The sequence below is a fragment of the Scyliorhinus torazame genome, chromosome 11 (assembly GCF_047496885.1).
Source record: "Scyliorhinus torazame isolate Kashiwa2021f chromosome 11, sScyTor2.1, whole genome shotgun sequence".
Classification (NCBI taxonomy): Eukaryota; Metazoa; Chordata; class Chondrichthyes; order Carcharhiniformes; family Scyliorhinidae; genus Scyliorhinus; species Scyliorhinus torazame.
The window spans coordinates 53,244,898-53,272,716 of record NC_092717.1 but is presented as its reverse complement, the minus strand read 5'-3'; the positions used below and the strand labels follow the sequence as shown (position 1 = coordinate 53,272,716).

At 47.9% G+C, this 27,819-nt stretch overlaps 1 protein-coding gene across 4 annotated transcripts in view; it reads right to left on the bottom strand.

Annotated features, from left to right (window-relative positions):
* Nucleotides 1-27,819, bottom strand: part of fbxl2 (F-box and leucine-rich repeat protein 2) — a 355,919-nt gene that overhangs the window by 173,326 nt on the left and 154,774 nt on the right. For all 4 annotated transcript variants that reach the window (XM_072467255.1, XM_072467254.1, XM_072467253.1 and 1 more), the window contains one exon: nt 25,996-26,090. In XM_072467255.1, the coding sequence (XP_072323356.1) occupies nt 25,996-26,090 (95 nt within the window). The remainder of the gene's footprint in view (nt 1-25,995; nt 26,091-27,819) is intronic.

Here is a 27,819-nt window from a genome sequence, read left to right as displayed (position 1 = left end):
AAATTGCCGAGGTGATCCCCCACTCCCAACAACATCCCATCCAACAACGAAGAGGGCGGTGTCACCGGAAAAATCTTCCTTGCAAAATTCAGCACCTGCATATACCTGGAGGCACTGCCCATCCCTGTGGAATCCCAAACTTCTCCGACAATTTCCCAAAGTTCGCAAAGCACCCTTCCAAGAATAGGTCCTTCATTTCACCATCCCTAAAACCTAGCATCCAATCTCGCCAGCTCAAACACATGATTCTCTCAGGTCTACATCAGCATCGACCCCACCCCCAACTTGAAATGTTGCCAAAATTGCGTCCATATCTTCAGCGTGGCCACCACCACTGGACTACCCAAATATTTCCCTGGACAAACGGAAGCGGCGCCGTTGCCAGTGCCTGCAACCCCCTGCCTGCCTCCATCCTCACCCACATTGCCTCTGGCTCCCTACCCCAGCCCCGCACCTTCTCGGCGTTCGCCGACCAATAATAATACATCAGATTCGGCAGAGCTAAACCCCCGCACTGTCGCTCTCTCTGAAGCACCGTCTTCTGAATCCTCGCTACCTTATCTGCCCAGACAAATGACAAAATCAATCGTTCCACCCCCATTAAAAAACGCCTTCCGCAGAAGACTGGTAAACACTGGAATAAAAACCGCGGCAAAACATTCATCTTTACCGCCTGCACCTGCCCTGCCAATGATAGGGGGAGGCTGTTCCGCCTCCGCCTTGACCCTGCCCACCAATCTCGTAAAATTGAATTTACGGAGCAGGGCCCAATCCTGAGCTACCTGCACCCCCAGATACCTGCGAGAGTAGTCGCCACACGAAACAGCAGTCCCTCCAAGCTGGCTCCCATCCCTGTTGGGGAGACCAGAAAGCACTGGCTCTTCGCCAAATTCAATCTGTATCCCAAAAAAGCCCCAAATGCTTAAGCAGCCCCATTATATCCCCCTCAATGGGAACCGGGTTGGAAATATACAACAGAAGGTCATCAGCATACAAGGACACCCTATGCTCCAAACACACACAACCCTCCCCCCAACCACCACCCCCCTCCACTTATGCGAGCTTATCAGCGCAATGGCCAAGGGCTCTATCGCCAGCGCAAATGCAAAGGGCCTTCAAATGCATTCTCCGCATCCAGCGCAGCCACCACCTCCTGCTCCCCACTTTCGATTGGGGATAGTACCATGTTTAACAAGCGCCGCACTTTCGAGGACAACTGCCTATCCTTTATAAACCCCATCTGATCCTCCCCAACCACCTGCAGGAGGCACTCCTCCAACCTAAACGAAAACACTTTGGCAAGAATGCTGCCATCCACATTTAACATGGATATTGTCCGATACGACCCACACTCCACTCGGTCCGTACCCATTTTTAACAACAGTGAGATAGATGCCTGTCCCATTGACTCCAGAAGCGACCCCCTAGCTACTGCGTCCTTCAACATCTCCCCAAACAGCGGCGCCAGCCTATCTGAAAACTTTGTAATTCCCCAGTGCTTTACCCATTTGCATCTTCCATATACCGTCCGAACCTAATCAATCCCCACTGGCTCCTCCACCCTGCCCTATGTTCCTCTTCCACTGTGGGACACTCCAGCCCCTCCAAAAATTCCTTCATATCCGACTCATCCCCCAGCGCTTCGACCTATACAACCTCTTATAAAATTCCTCAAATTCCCTATTCACGTTTAACTACTAACACATCCTTCTGCTTTCCTTCCCTATCAAAATCTTGAGCAGAGCAAAAAGGCTCCCGCAGTTTCCGTGAAATCGGGAGCAGGAGGACTGGGCCCTCAGGAGAGGAGCGATCCAGTGCCCCCCGCCCCACCCCCCCCCCCCCCCCACCCCCCCCCCCCCCCCCCCCTCCCTAACGCACGGCAATAAATAAATAAAGGGGCGGGGGAGAAAAGGGGAAAAATGCCAGAAGGGAGCCAAAGCAGAGGGAAAAGGGGCACCAAAGGCAGACGGGCCAATGGGCGAACCAGTTCAGACTAGCCAATCAGCGAACAAAGCGGCAGAACGGAAGTATCGCCGCATCAAAAAGAGCTGGGCAGACAGGTGCAGTCTCCCCCGGGGCCAGGGGGGAGTTGGAACTGGAAGGCAGCCTTTGCCGATGAGCTGAGGGAACATCAGCAGGTAAACAAGGCAGAGGCTAGGGCAGACATAGAGGCCACAGTGCAGGCAGCAATGGCCAAGGCCCTGACGGAGGTGCAGCAGGCCCTGGGCAGAGCAGAGGAGAAATTGGATGCCCAAGGGAAGAAACTGGAAGCCCAGGAGGTGACCATTAAGGAGCTGGAGAAAGCAGCGACTGACGTGAGCGACCGGATCACGGCCCTGGAGAGGGAGGTGGCGAGACTGGACACAACACAGGAGAGCCTGAAGGGCAGAGTGGACGACCAGGAAAACCGCTCGAGGAGGCAAAATGTCAGGATAGTGGGCTTACCAGAGGGGATCGAGGGTAGAAACCCCATGGCATACGTGGCCGAGATGCTGGGCAACTTAGTGGGGAAGAAAGCCTTTTCCAGCCCACCAGAAATGGACAGAGCACACCGGTCGCTGCTCCCGAAGCCCAAAGCAGGGGAACACCCGAGAGCAGTTATAGCTAAACTGCACCGGTTCCAAGATAGGGAAACAATCCTCCGCTGGCCAGGAAAAACAGAACCTGCAAATGGGAAGGACATGCCATTAGAATTTACGAGGACATTGGGGCAGACCTAGCCAGGAGACGGGCTGAGTTTAATATAGCGAAAGCAGCTCTTCACAAGAGTGATGTGCATTTTGGTATGCTGTACCCAGCGAAACTCTGGGTCACATACCAAGAAAGAGAATACTTCTTTACAGCCCCTGCTGAAGCAAACAAGTTTGTCGAGGAACACAGGCTGGAAAGCCACCAGCGAAGGTAGAAATGAGGGGCCCCTGGCAAGGGGCAACAACACGCCGACAGAGGGGGGGGGGGAAAGAGAGGAGGAGGAGGCGTCAACACCAGGCCCCCCGCGAGCGCACCCTGAACAAAGAACAAACCACTGCCCGAGGGACCGCTACAGGTGGGAGGCCAGGCCCCAGCACGAGGGAACGAGAGTAGCGGAGAAGGGAGAGCAAGCAAGAGGAGTGCAGGGTAGGATAGGGGAAGAGCGGGCAGAAAACCGTAGAGGCCGGGCAGGGGAGAAGCGAGACAGTAACTCCCGAGAGGGGGGCACCGTACTAGTAGGAAAGCTAGCGCCGGGGGCATGCAACAAAGCAGGGCCGCAGTGCGCCCCCAACAGGGGGGGGGGGGGAGGAAGGTGCCAGGTTGGGGGGGGGGGGGGGACCACCCAACAGAGACGGGAGAGCAAACTGGGATAGAAACAGGGGAAAGAGGGACAAAGGAGGAGTACAACGGAGAGGGGGGGAAAGGGGAGAGACCGGGAGGGAGGGGGGACACAGGGAGGGAGAGACTGGGAGGGGGGGGGGGGGGAACACAGGGAGGGAGAGACCGGGGAGGGGGGACATAGGGAAGGAGGGACAAACAGGGCTAGAAAAGGAATAGGGCTACAAAGTGCCACAACCAAGGGCTCGAAACAAGGAATCGCTGCAAGCACCCACCCAGTATGTTCTCTGGGTGAAGGGAGACCCCAGAGTGCAGGGGACTATCTGCATGGCGGACGCACAGTGGGCGGCCATGTCGGGTGCCCCCGGGACAAAGGGAAACCCTGGAGTGCAGGGACCCGACCGCATGGAGAGAGCAGTGACAGCGGCCATCCTGGACAGCCCCCTAACAAAGGGAAACCACGGAGGGCAGGGGCGCATCCACCAGGTAAGTATGGTTAATCCCACAGGAGCGAGGGGGCAGATGCCCCCCCTCCAGGATAGTCACCTAGAACGTAAGGGGACTCAACGGCCCAGTGAAGAGATCCAGAGTCCTCACCCACCTAAGAAATATGAGGGCCGACAAAGTCTTCCTCCAAGAAAAACACCTGAGAGAGCAGGACCGACTGCGGGTAAGAAAGGGCTGGATGGGACAAACCTACCATTCCTGCTATGGGACAAGGGCCACGGGGGTGGCGATATTGATCGGCAAGAGGACGATGTTTAGGGCGACAAAGATGGTTACGGACCCAGGGGGACGGTATGTCATGGTCAACGGGGCCCTGGATGGGGCACCGGTAGTACTAGTTAATGTGTCCGAACCCAACTGGGACGACACGAGCTTCATCAAGAAGACCATGGGAGAAATCCCTGACAGAGCGACGCATCGACTAATCATGGGGAGGGGGGGGGGGGCTTCAACTGTGTACAGGACCCAAAGACAGACAGATCAAACCCCAAAACGGGGAAAATCTCAAGCATGGCAAGGGAACTTAGTCACTTTATGGAGCAGATGGGAGAGGTGGACCCCTGGAGGTTCGCCCACCCGGGGGAGAAGGAATTCTCCTTCCGGGGATAGACAAGGTGGAATATTCCGCAATTGTGATATAAGACCACGCTCCACACTACATGGACGTGAGGCTGGAGATGGGCAGGGCCCAACGCCCCACATGGAGGTTGGATGTTGCCCTACTAGCGGACAAGGCCTTCAACGAAAGGTTATCACGGGCCATTGCAGAGTACACAGAGAACAACCAGAACAAGGAGGTCTCACCCTCCAAGTTCTGGGAAGCACTAAAGGCTGTACTAAGAGGGGACTTTATCGCTTTCAAAGCGTGAAGAGATAGGGAGGAAAGGGCGGCTAGGCAGCAGCTGGTCGACTCCATATTGGAGGTAGACCGTAAATACTCCGAGGCCCCGACCGTAGAGCTCCTGGCGGAGAGGAAAGAGCTACAAAGGAACTTTGACCTGCTCTCCACCAGGAAAGCAGTGCACCAACTCCGCCAGGCATGTGCGACCCTATACGAACATGGAGACAAAGCCAGCCTGTTGGCACACCAGCTGAGAAAGCAGGCAGCCACCAGAGAAATTGCACAAATCAGGGATACCAGAGGCACGCTAGAAACAGAACCAGAAAACATCAACAAAACTTTCAAGGCCTTCTACCAAGGGCTGTACACCTCAGAGCCCCCAATGGGGGAGTCTGCGATGAAACGGTTCCTTGATGGACTGGACATTCCAGTCGTGGGGGAGGGCAAAAAACGGGGCTTGGAAGCACCACTAGCACTGGGAGAGATCATGAATAGCATTAGCTCCATGCAGGTGGGGAAGGCGCCGGGACCCAACGGGTTCCCGGCGGACTTCTACAAACAATTCGCGACAGCATTGGCCCCGCACGTGCGGGAGATGTTCACAGACTCGCTAGCGAGGGGCACACTGCCGCCCATGCTAGCACAGGCCTCAATCTCGCTAAGAAAGACAAAGACCCAACGGAATGTGGGTCATACAGACCCATCTCACTGCTGAATGCAGATGCCAAAATACTGGCCAAAATCCTAGCCAAAAGGTTAGAAGACTGTGTACCTGAGGTGGTCGCAGAGGACCAGACGGGCTTTGTCAAAGGTAGACAGCTTACCTCGAACATCAGGCGCCTGCTGAACGTGATAATGACCCCCTCCGGGGAGAGAACACCAGAGGTTATCATCTCCCTTGATGCAGAAAAGGCCTTCGACAGAGTCGAATGGAAATACCTCAGAGGTACTGGAGCAGTTCGGGCTTGGAACAGGGTTCACCTCCTGGGTAAAGTTCCTATACAACGCTCCCATGGCAAGTGTACGGACCAACAATACCAACTCCCGATACTTCCAGCAGCACAGGGGCACCAGACAAGGATGCCCACTGTCCCCGCTGCTGTTCGCTCTTGCGATCGAAACACTAGCAATTGCGCTCAGAGCAGCAAAAAGCTGGAGGGGGATACGAAGGGGAGGCAGAGAGCACAGAGTCTCACTCTATGCAGATGACCTGCTCCTCTACATTTCGGATCCACAGAGCAGCATGGACGGAATCATCGCGCTCCTGAAAGAGCTTGGCGCCTTCTCGGGCTACAAACTCAACATGAGCAAAAGCGAGATCTTCCCGGTACACCCACAAGTAGGTGGGGCAGCCCTAACAGGACTGCCGTTTAAACAAGCCCGACACAAATTCCGCTACCTGGCGATCCAAATAGCCCATGACTGGAAAGGGATCCACAAATGGAACCTCACCAGTCTGACAGAGGAAGTAAAAAAGGACCTGCAAAGATGGAACACACTCCCACTCTCCCTCGCGGGGAGAGTCCATACGATCAAAATGAACGTGCTGCCCAGGTACCTCTTTCTATTCAGACCCGATCTACATCCCCAAAGCCATTTTCAAAGCACTAGACAAACTAATCATGGCGTTCGTATTGTGGGGGGGGGGGGGGGGGGGATGGCACTCCCATCCCCACTCAAAAAACACTCCAGCAGCCCGGTGGTAATACCCACCCTCCAGTCCTGGAACCAACTACGGCAGCAATTTAGCCTGACCAGAATGTCGGGTAAAGCTCCCAGCGGCAACAACCATAGGTTCACGCCAGCGCTGACTGACACCACCTTCAAATGGTGGGGACAGGACAGAAGGACACTGACAGTCAGGGACCTATACACGGACGGCAGGATCGCAACACTGGGCGAACTGACAGAGAAATTCCAGCTAGCCAGGGGGAACGAGCTAAGGTACCTGCAACTAAAAAACTTCCGTCAAAAGGTACCACCACGACAGACACTGGACGAGTTACTGGACGCAAGCATACTAGATAAAGGAAACTGTAGTGATATGTATGACCGACTGGTAGAAGGGGCTGACACCGTACTGGACGCAACAAGAATGAAGTGGGAGGAGGACCTGGGAATCGAAATAGGGTGGGGACTCTGGAGCGAAGCACTGCATAGGGTCAACTCCACCTCCACGTGCGCAAGGCTCAGCCTGACGCAACTAAAAGTGGTACATAGAGCCCACTTAACAAGAACCCGTATGAGTAGGCTCTTCCCGGAGGTGGAGGACAGATGTGAAAGGTGCCAAGGAGGCCCGACCAACCACGTCCACATGTTCTGGTCCTGCCCCAGACTTGTGGAGTACTGGACAGCCTTCTTCGAGGCAATGTCCAAGGTGGTGGGGGTGAGGGTGGAGCCATGCCCGAAAGTGGCGGTCTTCGGGGTTTCAGACCAGCCAGATCTACTCCTGGAGAAGAGGGCGGACGCCTTGCCTTTGCCTCCCTGATCGACCGCCGTAGAATCCTGTTCGGCTGGTGGTCAGCAGCACCACCCAAAGCTGCAGACTGGCTGACCGACCTCTCAGAATCTCTCCAAATGGAGAAAATCAAATTCGCCATCCGAGGGCCAGACGACGGCTTCCACAGAACGTGGGAGCCATTCACCCAATTGTTCCGAGACCTGTTTGTGGCCAACAAACAAGCAGAAGAATAGCCAGGTAGCCAGGAAACAGGGGAAAGTGGCGAAAGCATGAGGGAGAGATAGACCGGGGGGGGGACGGGGAGGGACACACAGCTAAATCTAAGAGGAAGGAAAGGTGATGGTGGGGGGGGGGGTAGAGGAAAGAGACAGGGAACAATAGAGGAGAGCCAGGGAGGGGGAGGGGGGAGGCAGGGAAACGTTAACAAACTTAACATCCACAGGAACAGAGAATACGGGGAAGACGGGAGGGCCGCAGAAGCGGAAGTGCGCAGAAGCTGAACGAGACGGCAATTGCAGCGAACTTCGTCTGGGAGAAGCAAGGGACGACAACACCACGAACAGATGCCTACTTATGTGTGTGAATAATTTTGCCCAAGTGTACAGAGCTGCTGCTGTTGAGCGGGGGCATAATACCGCCCGATGGCTTCTCAGGGAAAATTAAAACGTCAGCAGCAGCAGCGACCCATAGGGGAGTGGGGGTGAGTGCTCCGTTGGGAGGGTGTGTGAAGACTGAGGCGAGTGGGGTCCCGTCTAGTCAATTGCTATTGTATATTCTCTTTTTGCACTATGTTAATGTTCACTCTATTTTGCTGTGTTAGGATTATTTACTATTTATTATGAAAAACTTTAATTTAAAAAAAATATTTTAAAAAATAATTCCCTATTCACCTGCTCCACCACAGCCACCAGCCCCCTCATTCCATCCCGAACCTGAACAATCTCCCAGGAGGCCGCCTACCGGTGGACTTATCCCACCAGCAAGCGACTGGCCTTCTCCCCGTACTCTTATACCACACCCTTCGCCCTCTTCACCTGACGTACTGCTTTCCCTGAAGACAAACGGTCAAACTGCGACTGCAGTTCCTTTCTATTAGCCAAATGTGTGGCATCCTCCGCATACTTCCCATCCAAAATTTTGTCCACCAACCGCTGCCGCTCCTCTCTTACCTCCCTATGCACCTAGCCCTTAAACGGGATGATGTCGCCCCTTACCGCCACCTTCAGTGCCTCCCATACCACCGACGGCGAGAACCACCCCTCCCCACAAGAGGTCAACAAGCTCAGCTTAGATCGATACAACACGGTGTTTGAATCCCCCCTAACATTAACTGATGCGTGTCCAGGCTCGGAATGGCTGCCAACATCCTCTTCATAAACCCTACATCATACCAATTCGGGGAATACATGCTAACCAACACCGCCGACCTCCCCACCAAAGTGCCCATTTTTACAACATACAGCTTTCTTAGCCACCAGTGCCACTATTCCCTGGTCCTGTTATCAAAGCCCGAGTGAAATACCTGACTCACCCAACCCTTCCGCAGCCTCACCTGGTCCTTCACCTTCAAATGGGTCTCCTGCAACATCGCCACATCAACTCTCAAGCTCTTCAAATGTGAAAAGACCTTCGCCTGCTTCACCGGTCCACCCAACCCCCGTAACCATTCGGAATGGGAGTCTCTCTCACACCCCACACCACTTCCACCTCCCCCATATCAGCCAAAACCACCCTACGGGGCGTATCCACCCAAAATGAACCCCGGCCCCACCTCACAAATGAAACCAAGCCATATCCCTCTTCACCGCCAACCAACTAACACCACCCCCCAATCAGGGTCCCAGGTTCGATTCCCGGCTTGGGTCACTGACTGTGCGGAGACTGCACATTCTCCCTGTCTGCGTGGGTTTCCCCGCACAAGTCCCGAAAGACGTGCTGTTAGGTCATTTGGACATTCTGAATTCTCTCTCTGTGCACCTGAACAGGTGCCGGAATGTGGGGACAAGGGCTTTTCACAATAACTTCATTGCAGTTAATGTAAGCCTACTTGTGACAATAAATATTATTATTATTAAATGCCTCCGCCTCCTCCACCATCTCAAAGAAATGGTTCTTGGAGTTATACGTAACTCTCAACTTCGAACTGCACATCACTCTTGTAAAGCGCTGCCTTTGTCCTGTTAAAGGCCTTCTTGCCAGCTCCACCGCGACATCCTGGTACATACGAATACCACTGCCTTCCCACCTCACCTCCCGATTCTGCTTGGCCACGTCAAGACCTTCTCCTTAACAGACTATCACAGCTCTTGGTGGATCATTCACCTTTGGCTTTGGCTTTGGCCAGAGCAACCAATAAGCCCAATCCAGCTCCTCCTCCGCCAACAATATGACGGACATCCAGTTCCTCAGGCAGTCCCACAATCCGAAGATTCTGTCGCCATGACCTGTTCTCCAGCTCCTCCACTCAGACCTTTATTAGTTTCCTCCACCTTCCGCAGCTCCTCTCCCATCGAGGCGAGCTGGTTCCTATGCCGCGACATTGCCTCCTCCACCACCTTCAACACCTCACCATGCTCCCCACCGTCTCCGCCGTCTTTCCAAAAGCCTCCTTTATCGGAGCCAGCATCTCTTCTACCAATTGTTTGAGCCCTACCTGGCGAGCTTGCTCCTGCCATCTTTCCTCCCACCGAACTTCGGTCCACAGGCGGACTTGCATTCCTTCCTTTTCGTGCCCTATTCTTTTGTTGGGATTTGGAAATCCTCCAATTCCCACAACTTTACTGAAGACAGCACATATAAAGGTTCTCCCAAATGGGAAAAGAGCCAAAAAACGAGAACTCTAGCAGGAGCCACCCACCATGCGACCTCCACCTGCATGTCGCCACCAGAAGTCCCAAATATATATATTTATTGAAGTTTTAGACAATAACAATATAATAAACAATCAACTAACGAAGATGTGAGGGTACAAAGTTAAAAAGTTACAATCAAAACCCCAATAAAAACACAAACTAAAATCTAAACACTATAACTAAACCACCTAACAGCTGATTGTGTCTAGATCCTTAAGAAAGGAAATAAAAGGTTGCCATCTATAAGGTAAAACTTCCCTACCGACTCCCTGATGGTATGCTTACTTTTTTCTAATGCAGGAATGTCATTAAATCACCTGGCCAGGTAGAAGCACTGGGTGGGATGGTAGACCTCCAGCTAAGCAATATTCGCCTCCGGGCAAAGGTGACAATATCCACTACTACCCTAGAGTGAAACACCGGTGAGTTGGAGAGACCAGATATGGCTACCAAGGACATGGCTATAGAACTACCCAAAGAATCTCCGATATAGTGTTGAAACACGGCAGCACAGTGGATAGCACTGTTGCTTTACAGCGCCAGCGTCCCAGGTTCGATTCCCAGCTTGGGTCACGGTCTGTGCGGAGTATGCACGTTCTCTCCGTGTCTGCATGGGTTTCCTCCGGGTGCTCCGGTTTCTTCCCACAAGTCCCGAAACACATGCTGTTAGGTAATTTGGACATTCTGAATTCTTCCTCTGTGAACATGAACAGGTGCCGGAATGTGGCGACTAGGGGTTTTTCACAGTAACTTCATTGCAGTGTTAATGTAAGCCTGCTTGTGACAATAAAGATTATTATTTTAAAAATGGAAACCCAGAAGCTGCCAAGTTTAGGGCAGGGCCAAAACATATAGCTGGGGCAAGTGAACAACGATCACACTTGTCCTCCACGTTTGGGAAAAACTCACTCATCCTTGCCCTGGTCAAGTTGGTCCTGTGTATTGCTTTGAACTAGATTAAACTCAACCAGGCACAAGAGTTGACCATGTAGAGGGCCTCCCTCCCAGCCTCATCAGTAAGCACAAGACCCAGCTCCCTCTCACCCCATGCAATGGGACGGGATCAGACGAGGGAACATAGCCATATAGGTCTGAGATAGTCCCCTCGCCAGGGTGAGACAAAGATAAAACCTTCTGCAGCATGGAGGAGGTGGGGCCAAAGCAATGGAAGGAAAATCTTTATGGAAAAGTCACAAATCTGAAAATAACAAAAGAGGCTAGAATTGGGCAACTGAAATTCGTCAGACAGCTCTTTAAAACTGGCAAATCTCCCCTCTATAAATAGGTCCCGAAAACACTCAGGAGCTTTTGCCTTCCAAAAACTAAATGAAGGGTCCAACCAAGAAGGTAAGAAGAGGTGATAGTTACAAATAGGGGCTAAAGACGACAGGGAAAAAGCTTAAAAGTGCTGTCGAAATGGTTTCCAAATCCTGGGGGACGAGACCACCACATGATTTGAGGAAAATCTAGCAGGAGAGGACAGTGGTGCAATAATTATGGCATGAAGGGTAGAGATAGTGCACAGGCGAGCCTCGATCCTGCCCCAAATCGAATCGGGGTCACTAATCCATTGAAAAATATTTTGGATTTTAGGAGCCAAATAGTAAAACAAAGAATGTGGTAGAACCAAGCCTCCTGCCCTCCTGTCTCTTTGGAGCAGAACACTGTGGATTCTGGGACTTTTCCTCACCCAAATGAACGCAGAAATCAATTTGTTAACCTTAATAAAAAAGGATTTGGGCTAAAACATAGGGATGCATTGAAAGAAAAAAAGAATCCTAGGAAGTACATTCATTTTAATCGTTTGGATCCTATCCGCCAGAAATAGAGGGAAGTTGTTTCACCTTTGTAGATCCGTTCTGACACTATTAGGTTTGAATAGATGCATTTATGAGGTGAGGCCCAATTATGGGCCACCCAGACCCCCAAATAATGGAGACTGGTACTGGAAAGGAGCAACGGTACTGAGCTAAACTGAGCTTTTCTAGCAGGAGGGTAGGGGCATTATACAGCAGACAAATCCAGGAGACAGGTTTATAGCCGAATCTAAATCTCCCGAGAATCTTGAATAGTTATTCCCTTTCCACCCTATCAAACTTTTCTTCAGCTTCCAGAGATACTATAATTTCAGGCTCGGGGCTGGGGAAGGGGAAGGGGAAAAAAAATAACGTTTAAAAGGCGATTTATATTGGTTGACAATTGTCGGCCCTTCAAAAAGCCTGTTTGATCCTCTGAAATTATACCTGGCAGGCAAGGATCCAGCTGGAGGGCCAGGACCTTAGCCAGCAGCTTAACGTCGGTGTTTGAAAGTGAGATGGATTGGTATGAACTTCACTCTACTGGATCCTTGTATCCCTTAAGAAGCAAAGAAATAGAGGCTTGAGGGAGGGCCGGATGCAATAAACCCTGAGCCAATGAGTCATCAATCATATCCAATATTAAGGATACGAGCTGTTAGAACATAGAACAGTACAGCACAGGCCCTTCAGCCCACGATGTTGTGCCAACCATTTATCCTAATCTAAGATCAACCTAACCTACACCCCTTCAATTTACTGCTGTCCATGTGCCTGTCTAAGAGTCCCTTAAATGTCCCTAATGACTCTGACTCCACCACCTCTGCTGGCAGTGCATTCCACACACTCACCATTCTGTGTAAAGAACCTACCTCTGACATCCCCCCCTATACCTTCCTCCAATCACCTTAAAATTATGTCCCCTCGTGACAGCCATTTCCACCCTGGGAAAATGTCTCTGGCTACCCACGCTTTCCATGCCTCTCATCACCTTGTAACACCTCTATCAAGTCACCTCTCTTCCTTCTTCGCTCCAGTGAGAAAAGCCCTAGCTCCCTCAACCTTTCTTCATAAGACATGCCCTCCAGTCCAGGCAGCATCCTGGTAAATCGCCTCTCTACCCTCTTCAAAGCATCCACATCCTTCCTATAATGAGGCGACCAGAACTGGACACAATATTCCAAGTGTGGTCTAACTAGGGTTTTATAAAGCTGCAGCAAAACCTCGCAGCTCTTAAACTCAATCCCCCTGTTAATGAAAGCAAACACACCATACGCCTTCTTAACAACCCTATCAACCTGGGTGGCAACTTTGAGGGATCCATGTATGTGGACCCCAAGATCCCGCTGTTCCTCCACACTTCCAAGAACCCCGCCTTAAACCCTGTATTCAGCATTCAAATTCGACCTTCCACAATGAATCACTTCACATTTATCTAGGTTGAACTCCATCTGCCACTTCTCAGCCCAGCTCTGCATCCTGTCAATGTCCTATTGTAACCTGCAACAATCCTCAACACTATCGACAACTCCCCCAACCTTCGTGTCATCGGCAAACTTACTAACCCACCCTTCCACTTCCTCATCCAAGTCATTTATAAAAACCACAAAGAGCAGAGGTCCCAGAACAGATCCTTGCAGGATACCATTGGTCACCGACCTCCAGGCGGAATACTTTCCATTCACTACCACTCGCTGTCTTCTTTCAGCCAGCCAATTCTATATCCAGACAGCCATATTTCCCTGTATCCCATGCCCCCTAACTTTCTGAATGAGCCAACCATGGGGAACCTTATCAAATGCTTTACTGAAATCCATATACACCACATCCGCTGCCCGACCTTCATCAATGTGTTTCGTCACATCCTCAAAGAATTCAATGAGGCTTGTGAGGCATGACCTGCCCCTCACAAAGCCATGCTGACTATCTTTAATCAAACTATGTTTTTCTAAATAAGCATAAATCCTATCTCTCAGAATCTTTTCCAATATTTTGTTCATCACAGACGTAAGACTGATGGATCTGTAATTCCCAGGGATTTGTCTATTCCCTTTCTTGAACAGGGGAACAACATTCAACTCCCTCCAATCATCTGGTACTACTCCAGTGGAGAGTGAGGATGCAAAGAGGATCATCGCCAACGGCGCAGCAATCTCCTCCCTCGCTTCCCGTAGTAACCGTGGAAATATTTTGTAAAACATGACGGGGAAGCCATCAGGACCTGGGGCCTTGCCAGGTTGCATTAGGTGAACACACCCTCATCCGCCATCTTGCAAAACATGTCCGAAACATATTCAGGGTGCAGCCCTCCGGCAATCCCACAATACAAATGTTCTGCCTCCTGGATCAATTTTCTAGGTCACTCAGTTTAGCCTTCAATGACTTATTATTTCGACCACCGAAGTGAGATCGACCTCTAGAGAAGGGAACCCATCACTGTGATCACTGCCATCTCGATTGTGGCTCTATGAGCCTCAATGGACTTATTCGTGTTTCCTAAGGCTAAAACCTCTTCAATCAATCTTTTAAGATCTACCACCTACCTTTGACGGTGTTTCTCTAGTTCGCTCGCCAAAATGCGAACGAGATCCACAGCTGCTACAGTGGTCGATAAAGGCAAAGGAGAACCCACCCATTCAATTTTACTTCCAGAAGAATCCTGAGCGGTTTCAGAATCCGTTGACAGATTTCGGCCTGAATCCTTCTTATTTTTGTCTCTCTTGGGCGTGTCCATCAGGTAGAAGCTCTATTTCACTAAATTATTAGGTTTTTGAAAAGTAAACAACTTGTGGTGCCAGAAAAGAGGGTTAATAAAAATCAGCATTCCAGCAGGAGCCACCTCGTGCACATCCTCTCCCTACATTGCATCACCGGAAGTCCCCAGCCTTAAATATATTCAATATTGGTTCACCCACATCCTTCTTGGTAGAAAATTCCAAAGAATTACAACCCTATCAGTAAAGAAATTTCTTCTCATCTCAGTTCTAAATGATGTATTTTTCATTAAAGTGTAAAACAAAATCATTGCAAAACTATTAGAAGTTCCAATTAATCCAAAAATTAACCACAGAAAGCCAAATTACAGTCTACTTCTATTGGTGACTGAGACAGATGTGGCTGACTGTTAGTAATACTATTATAGCAGCATGTAACCATAAAGAACCACGAGTCGAGAAGCACAGAAACAATCAATGGTAATGTGGAAGTTGCAGCATCAATGCACACCAGGGTTATTCCCAAATAATTAGTTTGAAATATATAGTGACAGACTCTAAGGATTGGAGACTTAAATAATCCAAAGCACTTGAGATAGTAGACTTCTCATGTGGAGATTTATTTTGAATTTTTTAAAAAAGTGATAAAGGGAGAGGCACATAGGCTGGCTCAGCATCAAGACTTAGATTAATCGTTTCTCAAGTTCCGTTCCTAATGTTTGCAGATAAATGTACTAAGGGCAGACGTACATTTTTTCACAAATCTCATGAGCACCTTTGCGCTCTCACTCCACCCTTCCCATAAGCCACAAAGTTCCCAAGCTGCACCCATCAGCTAAGACCTGGCATCTCTCTCATCCTCAGGACATTTGGCTTTGAAATGAAAAATCGCTTATTGTCACAAGTAGGCTTCAATGAAGTTACTGTGAAAAGCCCCTAGTCGCCACATTCCGGCGCCTGTTCGGGAAAGCTGGTACGGGAATTGAACCGTGTTGCTGGCCTGCCTTGGTCGTCTTTAAAAGCCAGCGATTTAGCCCAGTGGAGACTCCATCTACACCCACATCAATACACAGAACAGTACTTAGCAACCACTGTGGCCTATCTAATTCTCATTAATAAACATCTATATTAAATGTAAAAGACCAATATTAACAGAGATGTGTGTGTGCTCTGCTCAACACCAGCACAGTCCCTACTAGTTTCCAATGGGGTGTCCAGTTTCTAATGGGTTGTCCCACTTACCAAGAAAAATGCTCATAATACCCATAGGTTCTTCCTCCTTTAAACCCTGAATAGACTCAGATTTGCTGGCCCGCAGGCAGAAAGGGGGCAGACAGGCAGAAAGATGACATTAGTCACAATACTAGTGTCATAGAGGGCTGCAGCACAAAAAAGGCCCTTCGGCCCATCTCGTCGGTGCCGATCAAAAACAATCACCCAAGTATTCTAATCCGATTTTCCAGCACTTGGTCCATATCTTTGTATGCCTTAGCATCGCAAGTGCACATCTAAATACTTTGTAAATGTTATGAGGGTCTTTGCCTCCACCATCCTTTCAGACAGTGAGTTCAAGGCTCTTACCACCCTCTGGGTGAAAAAGCTTTTACTCACATCCCCTCTAAACTTCCTGCCCCTTACCTTAAATCTATGCCCCTGGTCATTGATGCCTCCACCAAGGGGTAAAGTTTCTTCCTGTCCAATTCATATCTGGGTGGTAAAATATTGGGATTCTATTTTTTCAACATTTGACTCATCCATACTTTGATATTGGATTGACTGTCTAACAACATTGAAGCCAGTAAGAAGTCTTACAACACCAGGTTAAAATCCAACAGGTTTGTTTCGATGTCACTAGCTTTCGGGCGCTGCTCCTTCCTCAGGTGAATGAAGAGGTAAGTTCCAGAAACATATATATAGACAGATTCAAAGATGCCAGACAATGCTTGGAATGCGAGCATTAGCAGGTGATTAAATCTTTACAGATCCAGAGATGGGGTAACCCCAGGTTAAAGAGGTGTGAATTGTGTCAAGCCAGGATGGTAGGCTTGACACAATTCACTTGAACAGAGTCACAAAGATGTCAATATTTGGGACAGTCCTGTCACAGGCTGTGAATCAAGCAACTGAGAGGCATTTAAAAAAGCTAAAGGGCCTGAAAAACATGAATAAAATAACAGCATACTGTCCACAATTCCCACGAGGGACAAATGATAGAAACCAGCATCTTTCCAACAAGATACTGTATTTGGGTTGCTTGTGGTTCAAGAACATTGCTCAATTAGCTTACTGGTGTGCCTGAGAATATTTATTTCCTCAAAAGTACATTTTGATGTACGTATGGAGTTAAATAAAATTCTTGCTCGGTTAAAAAGCTTAAAAAATGAAATGTTGTAGCTAGAGGATCACCCAGTCTGCCATTGGATGTCAAAACTAGCTTTTGATGACTTGGATTTGGATTTGTTTGTCATGTATACCGAGATACAGTGAAAAATATTGTTCTGCGTACAGTTCAGACAGGTCACTCCATACATCAAAAAAATACATAGGGCAAACATAAATACACACTGTAAATACATTAGTCACAACACTAGTGTCATAGAGGGCTGCAGCACAAAAAAGGCCCTTCGGCCCATCTCGTCGGTGCCGATCAAAAACAATCACCCAAGTATTCTAATCCGATTTTCCAGCACTTGGTCCATATCTTTGTATGCCTTGGCATCGCAAGTGCACATCTAAATACTTTGTAAATGTTACGGTTACATAGACACAGGCATTGGGTGACGCATACAGGAGTGTAGTACTACTCAGTAGAGAAGATGCGTGAAGAGATCAGATCGGTCCATAAGAGTCGTTTAGGAGTCTGGGGAAGAAGCTGTTCTTTCAATATGTCGAACAATACATCTTGAAGATATGGTAGCACTGTGAGCTGGTTGTTCATTTGCCTTGATATGAATTTGAACAATCAGTATCTTGAACAGTTTGACATCTTTGCACTGAACCACGGTTTAATAATCAGTCAATTTGGACAGAAGCCGAGACTGCTCCAAGCAGTTGTCCTTCTCAAAATAATTATAGCAAAGCACACTTTGACTGATCTGGATTTGTTTACGGAGTTTCTCTCAATAGAAGACATGGAGGAGAATTTGGGGGGGCTTAAACTCTGGTACTGCTGGCTTCTCTGATGCTAACAAACAAGACACAGATGGAAGAATGATTTCCTTTGCTAACTAAGATATCAGTGGACTAAACACACTTACAGCCTGAACCTTGTAGAATCTTGGGTGGGCAAGTAATCCTCACTTCAAGATAACCCAATAAGATGCCCAGTCCCAATCCTGGGGCGTCTAAAGGGACAGATTATCAGGGGCATAACGTTAAATAGGAATACTTGGAAGGACAACAATCCAAAACAGGATTAATTCCTCAAGATTTGGGCATCCAAAGTCCTTAAGGTGGAAAAGAAGAGTCCCTATCAGATTTAAAACATAGCAAAGCCTCCCAAGGGATTTTACTTGTCAATGTCATCATTAAAAATGGCTTCACTGAGATATAAATCCATTAGACTCTGGATTAAAAAGGAGAAGAAACGCACGAAGAATCGATTTTCAGGGATTCCAAGCAATAAGGGTTTTCACAAAACACTTATGTGGGAAAGTCAATATCACAAAAACAATGGAGCAATCAACAATAACTATTCAGTAAATCCCAGAGAGCAAGACGCATGGGAAAGTGAATCGACAAACAGTTTAACACACGTTAAAGGATTAACTACTGCACAGATCAATATGTCTTAAAGAATATAATTCTCCCTGCTGGTGGTATTTTCCTTCTTCATTACCTTGTATATTTGGAACATGGGGCGAAGCAGCCAGAAGTCTTTTGTTCTTTTTTCAGGGGAGGCGGTATTGTCACTGAACTAGTAATCCAGAGACACAGGATAATGATCTGGGGACCCAGGTTCAATTCCCTCCACGGCAGGCGATGGAATTTAAACTCAATAAAATATCTGGAATTAAAAGTCTAATGATGACCATGAAACCATTGTCGAAAAAAAACATCTGCCATCTTTACATGTGACTTCAGACCCACAGCAATGTGGTTGACTTTTAAATGTCCTAGCAAGCCACTCAGTTGTTTTCAACCGCTACGACGGACCACCCAGCATCCAACCAGGCACCGGAATCGACAATGGCAAACCAGCCCTGTCGACCCTGCAAAATCCTCCTCACTAACATCTGGGGGCTTGTGCCAAAGTTGGGAGAGCTGTCTCACAGACTAGTTAAGCAACAGCCTGACATAGTCATACTCACGGAACCATATCTCACAGACAATATCCCAGATACCACTATCGGCATTCCTGGGTATCTCAGCGGCAGGACAGACCTAGGTGATAGGCAGCACAGTGGTTTACAGGCAGTGGACAGTTGCCTTGGGAGCCCTAAACATCGGCTCTGGACCACATGAAGTCTCATGGCTTCAGGTTAAACATGGGCATGGAAACCTCCTGCTAATTAACATGTACCGACCACCATCAGCTGATGAATCAGTCCTCCATGTTGAACACCACTTGGAGGAAGCACTGAGGGTGGCAAGGGCCAGAATATGCTCTGGGTTTACCACCAAGAGCAGCTCAGTAGTACCACCACACATCGAGCTGGCCTAGTCCTAAAGGACATAGCTGCTGGCTTGTGTGGCACTACCACCATGCTAAATGGATAGACTTTGAGCAGATCTAGCAACTCAAGACTGGGTATCGATGAGGCACTGTGGGCCATCAGCAGCAACAGAATTGTATTCAACCACAATCTGTAACCTCATGGCCCGGCATATCCCCCACTGCACCATTACCACCAAGCCAGGGGATCAACCCCGGTCCAATGAAGATTGCAGGAGAGCATGCCAGGAGCTACATCAGGCATACAGAAATTTGAGGTGTCAACCTGGTGAAGCTACAACACAACTACTTGTGTGCCAAACAACATTAGCAGCTAGTAATAGACAGAGCTAATTGATTGCACAGCAAACACATCAGATCTAAGCACAGTAGTCCTGCCACATCCAGTCATGAATGGTGGAGAACAATTAAACAACTCCACAAATATCCCCATCCTCAGTGATGGAGGAGCTCAACACATAGAACATAGAACATAGAAAATACAGCACAGAACAGGCCCTTCGGCCCACGATGTTGTGCCGAACCTTTGTCCTAGATTAATCATAGATTATCATTGAATTTACAGTGCAGAAGGAGGCCATACGGCCCTTTGAGTCTGCACCGGCTCTTGGAAAGAGCACCATACCCAAACTCAACACCTCCACCCAACACCAAGGGCAATTTGGACATTAAGGGCAATTTATCATTGGCCAATTCACCTAACCCGCACATCTTTGGACTGTGGGAGGAAACCGGAGCACCCGGAGGAAACCCATGCAGACACGGGGAGGACGTGCAGACTCCGCACAGACAATGACCCAAGCCGGAATCGAACCTGGGACCATGGAGCTGTGAAGCAATTGTGCTATCCACAATGCTACCGTGCTGCCCTTAAGAACAAATAAATCTACATTATATCATTTTACCGTCATCCATGTACCTATCCAATAGCTGCTTGAAGGTCCCTAATGTTTCCGACAAATGTGCAAAAGACAAAGCTGAGGCATTCACAACAATCTTCAGCAAAAGTGGATGATCCATCTCGGTCTCTCCAGAAGTCCCCAGCATCACAGATGTCAATCTTCAGCCAATACGATTAACTCCACATGATATCAAGAAACAGCTGAAGGCACTGGATACTGAAAAGGCTATGGGCCCCGACAATATCCCGGCAATAGTACTGAAGACTTGTGCTCAAGAACTGGCTGCACCTCTGGCCAAGCTGTTCCAGTACGGTTACAACACTGGCATCTACCTGGCAATGGGGGAAATTGACCAGGTGTGTCCTGTACACAAGAAACAGGACAAATCCAACCCAGCCGATTACCGCCCTATCAGTCTATTCTCCATCATCAGCAAAGTGATGGAAGGAGTCATCAACAGTGCTATAAAGCGGTACTAACTCAGCAATAACCTGCTCACGGACACTCAGTGTGGGTTCTGCCAGGATCACTCAGCTCCTGCCCTCATTACAGCCTTCATTCAAACATGGACAAAAGAGCTGAATGCCAGAGGTGAGATGAGAGTGACTGCCCTTGACATCAAGGCAGCATTTGACCAAGTATGGCATCAAGGAGCGCTAGTAAAACTGGAGTCGATGGGAATCAAGGGAAAAACTCTCTGCTGGTTGGAGTCATAGCTGGCACAAAGGAAGATAGTTGCACTGGTTGGAGATCAATCATTTCAGCTGCAAAATGTCAGTGCAGGATCTCAGGGTAGTGTCTTTCCTAGGCCCAACCATCTTTAGCTGCTTCATCAATGACCTCCCATCCATCACAAGGTCGGCAGTGGGGATGGTTGCAGATGACGGCACAATGTTCAGCACCATTTATGACTCCTCAGATAATGAAGCAGTCCATGTCCAAATGCAGCAAGACCTGGACAATATCCAGGTTTGGGCTGACAAGTGGCAAGTTACATTCACACCACACAAGTGCCAGACAATGACCATCTCCTACAAGAGTGATCTAACCACTGCCCCTTGACATTCAATGACATTACCATCGCTGAATCCCGCACAATCAACATCCTGGGGATTACCATTGATTAGAAACTGAACTGGACTAGCCATATTAATACTGTGGCTACCAGGTCAGGTCAACGGCTAGGAATCCTATGGCGAGTAACTCACCTCCTGATCCCCCAAAGCCTGTCCACCATCTACAAGGCACAAGTCAGAAATACTCTCCACTTGCCTGGATGAGTGCAGTTCCAACAACACTCAAGAAGCTCAACGCCATCCAGGACAAAGCAGCCTGCTTGGTTGCTCCCCCTTCCACAAACATTCAAACCCTCCACACTGACGAATAGTGGCTGCCGTGTGTACCATCTACAAGATGTACCGCAGTAATTCACCAAGATTCCTTAGACAGCACCTTCCAAGCCAACGACCATTACCATGTAGAAGGACAGGAGCAGAGGATATCTGGGAGCTCCACCACCTGGAAGTTCCCCTCCAAATCACTCAGCACCCTGACTTGGAAATATATCGCCATTCTTTCACTGTCATTGGGGCAACGTCCTGGAACTCCCTCTCTAACAGCACAATGGGTGTTCCCATACCTCAATGACTGCACCGGTTTAAGAAGGCAACTCACCACCACCTCCTGAAGGGCAACTAAGGATGGTCAATAAATGCTGGCCTAACGAGAATGCCCACATCCCATAGAAATTATTTTAAAAAAAGTTTTTAAAAGATTCCGGGAAGCTTGCTGCATTACACATGGCATCATCATTTACCAGGTTTGGGTTGCTTTCCCTCCTCCTTCCTTCAGGCTAACTGACCTTGCAGTACTGGCTGATGTCTGGTCTTACCTGCCTGCAAAAATTGATCTGGGTCGTCCAATATATAGATATAAAAATCCTCAACCTGAAGTTATGGGCCAGGGTTCAGAAAATCCAAAGTATATTATGGAGTTCACCCGACCTATTACTTTTTTTTGAATTTGGCTAGGATGAGCACAAGAGCCTTCACTTGAGGTGTGATTCAACAGTCTTCCTAGACACTTTAATCAAAATAAGCTTTGTTCTAAGAACTTATTTAACATTTATACAAACACACAGCAAGACTTTTTATCAATTGCAAACATAAAGGTACCCCACAGCTACGGTAATCTATGTATACACTTAATAAATTCCCCCTTAACTGTTCCAATTCAAAAACAAAATCCCTTAAACCAAAAACCTCTTATCAAGGGCGTGGCCCAGCACTCTGCAATCTCACATGAATAAGACTGGCTTTCCCTGAGATTCTGACATCGTCTCACCAGCAGGTTTAAACCCTTCCAGAAAGCAAACTATATCTTTTAAGTTACCAAAACAGCAGGTAGCTACAATCAATGTTTTTTTACTGGAACAGATATTTAAAATGAAAATAGAAAGATAGGAACAAAACACTTCTTTCTCCCGGAGTCCACAGCAGTCCAGTGTGAAAGTGAAACCAAAAACAGCTCACAGAGCCACAGCCCAGCTCCGCCCACACAATGACATCACTGAAGCCATGTGATAAGACAAAAACCTTTCTTAAAGGTACACTCCCATGACACTGAGGAATGGCTTGAACACAATATTAAACTTACACCGGAGCAGGCATGGCGCAAAGCAGTGAAGATCATGTGAGTCAGTGTGGATTGAAGCAATGGACAGTGGCTATCACATTAGTTGATGGAGTGCAAAGCAGTGAAGAAAAGAGAGGAGCTTGGGGGTTGCAAGGGAACACAGGTCCTGGATAATCCTAAATCATAATACACACAGGGAATACATTGTAATACAGAGAGAAAAATGCATCCACTGTTTTGTGAGGGCCACGAAGAATCCAGCACGAGTTTTAAGGATACAAAGTAACAACATTTAGTTACAATAACATATATATATATATATATATATATATATATATATATATATATAACAGCAGCAGCAACTTCCCTTGCTGCACACTCCTTCCTGCTGGTTCCAAACTGGCCAGCTTTATTTATACATGAAGTTTACTAATGGTTTCTCCACCCCCTTCATTGGGGAAGCTCATACTCCCACAGGATTGTGGGATTGTCATTAGTCCCCAGCCAATGGTAAGTAGGCAGGTTATAACATCCCTCCCCCTCAAAGTCCAAGGAATCCACCGAAGACCCTGGCGAAGGAGGGCGTCGGACTCGTTTTGCCGCAGGCCGGTCACCATTTGCACGCGGCGCTGGATCAGGCGGCGTGTAACGAGACGGAGACCGGCGCTTCCGTGATGAACGGCGCAACGGTTGTACATCCACGGCCCGTGGACCCGAGGATTCCCCCTCTGATGCATCCGGTGTCTCCATCTTGGAGTCAGAGTCTGCTGCCTCCGTCATGTCAGCGTCTCTATCTCCATTCGGTTCTGTAACGACCTGTGCAGGCTTCGAGTGAGGCACGAGTGGAAGATTGTGAGGACTACCTTCCCTTGTCTCTGGTCTCTGCGGCTGTAGAAATGAGCTCCGGGGGCGGGGAATCTTTTGAGGGGATAGTCTTCTGGACCGAACGTGGTCTACATGTTTGCGCTGGAGACGACCCTGGGCTTGCACCTGGTAAGATATAGGGCCCATTTGGCGAAAGATTACACCAGGAACCCACTGGGCACCACCAGCAAAATTCCGAACGAACACTGGGTCACCGGGCGCAAACTGCCGAATCGGCCGATGCCGAGAAAATCCCTGTCCCTGCCGTTCTTGTGTGCGGCGTACTTTTGCGCCAATGTCCGGGAAAACCATACTAAGGCGGGTGCGAAGTCTCCGGCCCATTAGGGGTTCTGCGGGAGCTACCCCAGTCACCGCATGCGGGGTGGTCCTATACGTAAACAAAAAGCGAGCCAGTCTCGTGTCCATTGATCCGGAAGACTGCTTCTTTAGGCCTCTTTTGTCTGCCAACCCATTTGAAGCCGGGTGGTAAGGGGCAGTGCGGATATGGCGTATGGCGTTCATCTTCGTGAACCTCGCAAACTCCTCACTCGTGAATGGAGTGCCGTTATCCGTGACCAGCACCTCAGGGAGGCCATGCGTACTAAACGACAAACGCATCTTTTCAATTGTTGCGCAGGACGTTGTCCCCTGCATCTTATGCACCTCTAGCCATTTAGACTGGGCGTCAATTAATAGAAGGAACATGGATCCTTGAAAAGGGCCTGCGAAGTCTGCATGCAAGCGTGCCCAAGGCCGCCCTGGCCATTCCCAGTGATGTTGGGGCGCGGCCGGCGGAAGCTTCTGATGCTCCTGGCAAATGGAGCGGTTTTGGGCCACCTTCCCAATGTCGGTGTCGAGGCCTGGCCACCAGACATAACTCCAGGCCAACATTTTCATTTTGGTCACACCTGGATGCCCATTGTGCAAGTCTGTTAGTATCAGCTCCTGGCCTTTTTCCGGGACAATCACACACGTCCCCCACAAGAGGATCCCATCTTCGTCGCCAGTTTTGTGAGGGCCACGAAGAATCCAGCACGAGTTTTAAGGATACAAAGTAATAACATTTATTTACAATAACATATATATAACAGCAGCAGCAACTGCCCTTGCTGCACACTCCTTCCTGCTGGTTCCTAAACTGGCCAGCTTTATTTATACTAGGAGTTTACTAATGGTTTCTCCGCCCCCTCATTGGGGAAGCTCATACTCCCAAGGACTGTGGGATTGTCATTAGTCCCCAGCCAATGGTAAGTAGGCAGGTTATAACACACTGCAATAGTGAGGGAGAGAATACAGCGCCTAGTGTAATAGAGGGAGAACAAAACATCCAATACATGCCAGAGAAAGAGAGAGCGCAGAGTACAAACTAAAACCTACTAATTGTCACAGGTTTGTATCTATTATTATACAGCCTGCAATTCTGTACCTGTATTTAATTATCTGAAATTGTGTGGAACAAAGGTTAATTGTCAAATGAGAAATAAAAACGATTCAAGAATTAAAGCAGAGAAAAAGTTCAGTAATTAACAAATTAACAAATCAGGATAGCTCAGGGCCCCAGTGGGAAGTAGACACTTCCCTTAAAGAGAAAATTTTATTAGCTGGCTAAGAAAATATAACAAGATCACAGTTAATTTGTAAATTTACCCTACTACAATAGATCTCCAGGTGGTAGCCAAATCCACTTAAAACTACAAATCATAGAATCCCTACAGTGCAGGAGGCCATTTGGCCTATCGGGTCTGCACCGAACAACTCCGCCCTATATCCGTAACCTAACCTGCACATCCCTGGACACTAAGGGCAATTTATTATGGCCAATCCACCTAACCTGCACATCGTTGGACTGTGGGAGGAAACCGGAGCACCCGGAGGAAACCCATACAGACACGGGGAGAGTGTACAAACTCCACACAGTCACCCAAGGCCGGAATTGAACCCAGGTCCCTGGCTCTGTAAGGCAGCAGTGCTAACCACTATGCCACCGTGCTTATATTATATAAAATCTGTTACACTAGTCTGCAATTTCTACTTGTGGGACATTGAGGTTGTACAAGGACAATTTGCTTCATGAATAATAAAGTGTATAACCTGAAAAGATATTTCCCACAGTATTTCTCCATCAGTAAGAATGTACTTGCATTGTGAGGAATGCAACAGGAAATGGGTCTGGAGGAAAAAACTTGGCTCCAGATGGAAGTTTCTACAATTCTTGCTAATTTCCCCAATGGATGAACTTATACATGTAAAGTGTATTTGAACAGAATTTGTTTCAGGTAACATTTGCTCCTAGTGAAAATATTCTAGTCAGAAGCAAAAAACTGTTGGGAAATTCTATCAATAAACACTTTCAAAACTGCTGTCAATTCACAGCCCACCCACCCCCAAGTAAACTTTGGTGTATATAGATATTAATTACATTTTAAAAGACTTAACTTACTTCAGAGAAGCATCACCAATGCTAAGACACCCCCGTAGGCTAAGTTGACGTAGGAATCCTCCACATCGTTTCGAAATGTTTTCCACTACACGACCCTATCGTTAGAGGTAGAAAGGTGAGTACTGCTGATATCAAACAAAAACACAGCACTTCCCCCAAAAACTGTACGGGTTTCAAAAAAATACATATGTTATGGCACGGTATTTGCAAACATACAACATATGAACCAAGGAGCTGGTTTAGGTCAGCAATTTGTGGGGAGACTAGAACTAGGGGACTGAGTTTAAGAATAAGAGGTCTCCCCTTTAAGGGAAAATCGAGGAGAATTTCTCGCTCTCTCAGGAGGGTCATCGATACTGTTACGATCCGAGTTGCAGTTACTACTGGACGGGACGGTCCCAGAATGGAACTCTGGCTCAAAAGACCGTAACTTTTCTTTTTTCTTTTTACAGAAAACGTGACTGAACAGAGTCAGAGACTGCCAATTAGCTTTCAACAATTTTTTTAAAAAAACATGAACAGTTTTGACTATAATACAATACTCCTTCACTCCCACTTATTTTTACAGACGTACACAGATTTCTAGGATAACACAGACTACATAACATATCTTAGGCTATAATGTTCACAACAAACACACAGTCCTTGTAACCTAAAAGGCTAACTGCGGTCAAACGACATCCACTCTGTAACCCAGTGGCAGATGCCACTCAATCAATCATTTATGGATTTCTCCTCAAAATCCCCCAGACGATTGTCACACGAGTGATTCCTAACTCCATCTCAAAAGAAACCACTTTAAAATCTTCTTTCACACAATACTTTCCCTCAATCGGTTTTAGCAAGGATCCACCTCCAGGTTTTCCAACTTGCCTTTCAGTATTCCTTTGTCTTGAATTGCCAAACCACTATTCAAAAACCCAAGTACAAAGTCCCCAACAGAATACTGGGAAGGCTGGAAATAAGGACAACAAACATTATGATTTCTATCAATTTCAGTTTTTTCTCTAGCTAATTTCACCCAGTCTGCCCTTCTAGGTCTGCCCTCAATTTCAGTGAAGTGTAACCAGTTACAATTCCAGTTCCTTTTAAAGCACAATTTTAAAAAGGATGTGCAAGAAGGCAGAGGTCTTGGAGGGGTTTGCGCACAAATCTCTAAAGGTGGCAGGGCAGATGAAGAAAGGAGTTCATAAAATATATGGAATGTTGGGGTTTTATAAATAGCGATATGGAGTACATAGGCCAGGAAGTTATGCAGAACTTAAGTAAAAGATAAACTGAATCCCAGCGAGAATATAATGTTCAATTCTAGACAACATACTTTAGGAAGGCCATAAAGGCTTTGGTGAGTTGCAAATGAGAATTATTATAGTGCTACGAGGCGTTATCATTTTGTGGATAGGCTGGGGAAGCAGAAGTCATCCTCCTTTGTGCAGAGAAGATTTGATAAACTTGAAATCATGAAGGGTTTAGATAGAGTCCATAAAGAGAAACAGTTTTTTTAAAGGACAAGGTGGTGATGGCCAGAGGGTTTAAGGTGACTGAAAACCAACCAGAGTCTACATGAGGAAGAGAGTTTAAGCAGAGTGGTTAGGGTTTGGAATGCAATGCATGATAGGGTGCTAAATCGCTGGCTTTGAAAGCAGACCAAGGCAGGCCAGCAGCACGGTTCAATTCCCGTACCAGCCTCCCCGAACAGGCGCCGGAATGTGGCGACTAGGGGCTTTTCACAGTAACTTCATTTGAAGCCTACTTGTGACAATAAGCGATTTTCATTTCATTTCATTTTCAAATACAGTTCAATAGAAGCCTTCAGATCCATTG